Raw genomic sequence first — 6049 nt, forward strand, 5'->3', positions numbered from 1 at the left:
GTTCAAACTTGAACTTCGATGAAGTTAACTTATGATAAGAGACCTACTGAATTCAGCTTTGTACCAGGAGACAAGGTATGGTTGTATAATCCCATGAAGACAAAAGGGAAGTCTCCTAAGTTGTCTTCTCCAAGATACAGGACAGTTTTAGAAACGTGGCGTGACACTAGTCATGTGATCTCGCTGACGCAACAGTTCGTTGTTATAGCGTTTGTTTTAGTGCGAATGTTGAAATTAACTGTATCGTAAAGTTATATTCGGAAAGAATAAACCAGTTTTATTAAGTAAGGACTTGTGTCGCTAAAGTTTCGTCGGAACAAAGTTACGGAAAATTAATTAACAAATGGAGACGTAACACCGTAATTATGAAGCCTTTCCTCGCAACGCCCGTCATTCTCGTACAATATATTAAACTTAAGGAACCTCAGATCTTGAGTTTAGATACTAGACAATGGCTTATGCCGATTTCACAGTGTTTAATATTATTTTCATTTTAACAAATTGAACATTACGTATGCTATACTATATATTCAAAAATCAATATTATTGATATATTACGTAACCATATATATATAAGTTTTACCACGATATAATATGTTGCACTTCATTATTTTTCCACAGCTGTTTTAAATTGGTCGACTACAAACTATCAATCCCTTCTATGGCAACAGAGATGTGAAATGCGTCACTCGCCGATTCGTTTTCATTGGAAGTTGTGGCATGACGTCATAAGATTTGACGCTCCACCACACAGAATCGCAGAACAAATGGAGTGGAAGATTGGGGGCTATCCGTTCATTAGTATGTTTACTGAGTTAAGCTTATGGTATTGTAAGATAATAACAATAAGATATCCGGTTCTATTCATTCTCATTCCGGCAACTGCTCATTACGTATAAATCTTTGATTTTGTTCTTTTCATGATGAGTAAAGGCAGCATCCATGTCTCAAAATTGGAAAAAGGTCAACAATATTATGATTATGATGGAAAGATAGTTGGTTTGTATGACTTAGGAGGTACAATAGGTCGCGGCCATTTTGCAGTTGTTAAATTGGCAAAACACGTTTTTACGGGAGAAACAGTTGCCGTGAAAGTAATCGACAAAACAAAACTCGACGAGATTTCTCGCACACACCTGTTCCAAGAGGTGCGATGTATGAAATTGGTACAACACCCTAATGTAGTAAGGTTGTACGAAGTCATAGACACGCAAACAAAACTTTATTTGATTTTGGAGCTGGGAGATGGTGGGGACATGTATGATTATATCATGAAATATGACAAAGGAGTAAATGAAGAAACAGCAAGAAAGTTTTTCCGGCAGATTGTACATGCTATCTCATATTGCCATAGGCTTCATGTTGTTCATCGCGATTTGAAACCAGAAAATGTAATATTTTTCGAAAAACTTGGAATGGTCAAATTAACAGACTTTGGTTTTAGTAATAGGTATTATCCAGGACAAAAGCTAAAAACATCTTGTGGATCTTTAGCCTATTCTGCACCAGAGATTTTGTTAGGTGACTCGTATGATGCACCAAAAGTTGGTAAGTTGACCAAATGTGTTTTAAAATTATATTTTTAGTTTTCGCTTGTTTGTTTTAAACTAGTACCATAATACATTGTGGTTAATTCTGATTTTGAAGTTTGAAAACAATTATCAGAACAATGTTTACACTACAATGTGTTTTTCTTTTAATTTAATGTTGTTCATTAGTTAAAGTTTTAACACTAAACACCATTACTTTGGAGTTGTCATGTCATAACCAGCAATGTAAAATTGATATTATCTCCAAATTTATCAAAATATGGCTAAAAGACTGCAGTGTGAATATTAAAACATCTTTATTTCATTATCTTGTAAGTGAAAAAATTTTAATAATGCTCAAAACTGCACATTTCAGCTGTTCATAGATCTGAGAAGTTTGGATGTGTTACCCTGATATTGATACATGATAATCTATCATGTTAAACTTAAAGAATGCTTCCAAATACTTATGTAGGAGAATTAAAATGTTTTCATTGTCATTGATTCTGTGTTTAATGCAGCATAGGGATTGTTCATTTTGAAGGGAATAGATATTTTGCATAGACATTATTATCGATTCATAGGTGTTAATATAGATAATATTGTTCTGGAATATGTTATCTATTCATAGGTGTTAATATAGATAATAGTGTTCTGGAATATGTTATCCATTCATAGGTGTTAATATAGATAATATTGTTCTGGACTATGTGTTAGTTCCTGAATCCATTATTTTATTGTGTGAGACACCAAAGTTTAAAGATTTAACAAAAATATATCAAGAAAGTAATGTGAAGAGTAAAAGCTATAAAACTCTTTGGTCAAAATATCATTTGACTTGAATTGTTAAATGTATATGTAACAGAAAAAAAAGATATATATATAAGCTAATCTGCTTTTGAGGGATTCAAGTTTTAACATTATTAAATGTAAGATTGATGTTTTAAAGTGTATAATTTGTGTATAGGAAAGGAAGAATTTTTGTGTGGGTTTAGAAAATTAAACAAAAGCTCTGACCCTGAAAAAGTGTGTGTTTATGTTCTGATGATAGAAAGACTGATTTCCATTGTGGGCTATATTTTTAAAGTGGGATTTTGAAAGTCTCAAACTTTAGGAAAATTGATTGAGTGAATCTGTCTTCTTGTCATGATAGTTTAGAAATAACTTTTTGAGGTTATGGGATTGTTTTTTAACTCAACATGTATTTTAGAAACTGTTCTTATGTATGAGGATGTATAAAAACACTTCAGTATATATATTGACAGTTGTAATTCTAAAACCATCTTCATAGTTAATAAGTTTCATGTGATCTACTTAGGAAGATGTCTATTGAAGGTTGTAAGGTTTTTATATATTGAAATTGACCAAGCTAGCCTAAAATGAATCCATCCTTTCTAAAATCTTGTGTTTTTACAAAACACATTTTGAAATTAATGAATAGTAGAATCAAAATCATTCATAAACTGATGTAACAAATGGTTTAACATAGTGTTCCAACCACTATTGTGGCCCAGCTGGCCAGATGAGCTCTGGGTTGAGTGAAACACATTGTCAGCAATGGGTATGGTGGACATTTTTCTTGAACAATCCTTATTAACTGTATAAATAATGTTCCAAGCTTCATATGTGGGGGTTATGCAGTCCTTCACACGGCATCTGGATTTAATTTCTAGGTTTGCCATGGACCTGTTTCAATCTCTGCGTTGTCCAACAGTGGACATTTATCAATGGAAATGGCACACATACAGGCAATGATGTATTGTGAGAATGTTAAACCTACTTCGGCCAGACGTGCCAACCATAGCTTGGTTTTTGACTTGGCTCTTTTATAATGGTTTTGCATCTTCCTCTCCTTACCTATATAAGAAAACCATATCAGCTACCTTTTGATACTCTAAGAGACAGAAATGTTTTGAGTCCCCCGTGCTCTCCAGTCCTCTCAAATCATTTTGGGTCCTTCATCCCAAAACGACCATCCCAGATATCTAACTGAGATATAAAGGTGGTGTTACTTGCTTTTCCTTGACATCTGTTTGAGCCCTTAGTCTCATGTAACATGTATCACCTTTCCCTTACGGTTTGTTTTTAGTTGCTGCTGCCCCGCAGACATCGACAGTCGGAGTTGTTTGCACGTCACAGGATGCTTCATCATTCTGACATGAGACACTGGCAGCCAGAGAAGGGGATAAATCCTATTCACCTATTCATCTGAAAAATATTTCTCACCTCTATGACCAATTGGATCCCAATATATTGTAATGTCCAGTGAGGGCCTTGAAGTGTTATGTTACCTGCACTCAAACTGTTAGACAATGGCTTTTTTATTCATTGGGACCCTTCAGTTTCCTGGGATTTATCCCTGGGTACTTTGATGGGGGTGGGTACATAAATTGATCCACATTGCTTATTCTGGGCACTTTTTGGAGGTGAGGAGACTTCTGCAAGTCACATCTCATCATATTTGTCACATTTCCATGTCCCTTGTGGCCCAGTTGAATTGCCCACTGGAGGACATTGTGAGCTGGTATATGGTAAGTCAAACATATGTAAAAAAATTATTTACATCCAAACTCTAAATAATTTGCTTTTTTTGTCAAAAGTCTACACAGGCTGATTCAATTATTTTAGAATTGTATTGACAAGACAAATTATTTTTCTCAATCTTCTTTTTTCACATTACAAATTGGTGAATAATTCACTCATCTTACCCCCTGGGTTACCACAGTTGTATCCTGAATTTCAAATAATTGTCTCCTTTTCGTCAAAGTCTACACAGATGAGTTCAGTTACTTTAGAACACCCTTTGACAAGACAAATTATTCTCCTTATCTCTACTAAACTGGGAAACACCTTAAAATATCGCCCGTTATGGCTAGTCACTCACACGGCAGCTAATTTCATGGTGTTTTTTTTTTTTTTCACTAACTAATTTTCTGAACTGCACTTTTTCTCTACTTTACATGACTTGCACTTGCTTGGTCGCCTATATTTATACATTGTTCACTGAGGCCTCGAACTTTCTGTAAATTATGCGAGCAATGATTGAACAATACTCAGTTAAAGTAGCGAAAAAATACTGAAGATTCAAGTAACATGATTTCAATGATATTATTAAAGCCTAGACAACTATGTAATTGGAAACACAACATATGACTCATACAGAGTTATGTAATGAAATTTGTCACACCTAACACTTTTAAAGCAATCAGTCTTCAACACTCTTAAGAACTAAAAAAATCATTAAATAAAGTAAACTAATTAATACCATTTACACTAAACAGTCTTGTATATCCAACAGGGAAGTTGGGGCCCTCCTACCTGGGTTTCTGTTTTTTCCAAGATGTACTCTAGTGGTTGTTTTTGTATATCCTTAATCCACTCTACAAAGCAAGTTAGGTACATGTGTTTAAGGAGGTAACTTGTATAGGAGCATATATGTTGTGTTATGATACTGGGTATATGTTAATATCTGTTTATGGTGATATTATGTGTGGTACTGAAACTTATGGTGGCATGATGATGTGAAAATAATGATTTCATTATTGTAAGTCAAACCAAAGTTCAGGTAAGTTTGGAAGACTTGTGTAACTTGGGGACTTGTATTGATGGTAGTGTGATGGTTATAAAGCGTACATTCTGAATGGCCTGTCTGTTTCTCTATAGCAAAATGGAAGAGAAGTACTTATGTGTTATTGTTCCCCCTTACCTGAATTGGACAGTGTAGTGAGTGTCCTGGAATGGGAGGTGTTGAAGCTTTGTGAAATGTAAATGTGTTATCTTACTTACTATAAAGAACCTGTTTTCATACTACTGGGAAACCTTAACAATGTCAGACATAATCTTCTTAGTTTGTAAACTTTATAACAATTAGACCAAGTTGGCATATTGGTTGATAAATGTGTATTATTAGATGGGGATCAAAATTAAATATACCTAACCTGAAATATTAATCAGTATAGAGTAATGGTATTTTAATAAAGTATATTTTTGTTTGCATAAAAGGTGAAATTTAGAACTAGTGTAAATAGTGAGAGAGGTAGTTATACTTTTGTTTGGTGTTTCTTGTTCGACCGAATAATCTCTGAACAAAGACTTCTAGTTGGTGATAACTTGAATTATTCTAAGCATGTAAAGCAGTCATTTCTTAAGACAGAAACTTAAATTTGATTACAAACTGTTTGCTCAAAAGAAAAGAAGTTGCATGTTTATTTGTGCCTAAGTTTTGACAAGTTTCTGTTTTAATAATCAGTGTCCTGTAATACAGTAGTGATATGTTCAGAAACCTACATATGCAAGCCTAAAAAGAAAAAGACTTTTTATGCAAGAAAATGTAGTCGAGGATGAATGTGGTTAAATAAGCTGTTCAGATATCACAAATTAATTCAGTAGAGCTGAGCAACTAACTCTGTTCATCAATTACATTGATGAGTATCACCTAAAATAATCAACCAATCTAAATTAATGTTTCCAGTTATTATTGTTTTTGATTATTCTGACTAACCAAGTAATCAAATTATTAC

General features: G+C 33.8%; 1 protein-coding gene across 1 annotated transcript; it reads left to right on the forward strand.

Annotated features, from left to right (window-relative positions):
- Positions 1-781: 781 nt before the first annotated feature.
- Positions 782-5263, forward strand: LOC106473897 (SNF-related serine/threonine-protein kinase-like). The gene is made up of 2 exons (XM_013934580.2): positions 782-1548; positions 5193-5263. Exons 1-2 carry the CDS (start codon positions 921-923, stop codon positions 5237-5239), a joined length of 675 nt encoding a protein of 224 aa, XP_013790034.2. The 5' UTR covers positions 782-920; the 3' UTR covers positions 5240-5263.
- Positions 5264-6049: the final 786 nt, after the last annotated feature.

The sequence above is a fragment of the Limulus polyphemus genome, unplaced genomic scaffold (genome assembly GCF_000517525.1).
Source record: "Limulus polyphemus unplaced genomic scaffold, Limulus_polyphemus-2.1.2 Scaffold6599, whole genome shotgun sequence".
In the NCBI taxonomy this organism is placed as follows: domain Eukaryota; kingdom Metazoa; phylum Arthropoda; class Merostomata; order Xiphosura; family Limulidae; genus Limulus; species Limulus polyphemus.

What these genes read in the sequence shown, in the direction of transcription:
- LOC106473897 (XM_013934580.2), top strand. Translation starts at nt 921, where the DNA reads ATGATGAGTAAAGGCAGCATCCATGTCTCAAAATTGGAAAAAGGTCAA. An exon ending in GTATGATGCACCAAAAGTTG is followed by an intron (nt 1,549 to 5,192) that starts GTAAGTTGACCA and finishes GTTTCTCTATAG; the next exon opens with CAAAATGGAAGAGAAGTACT.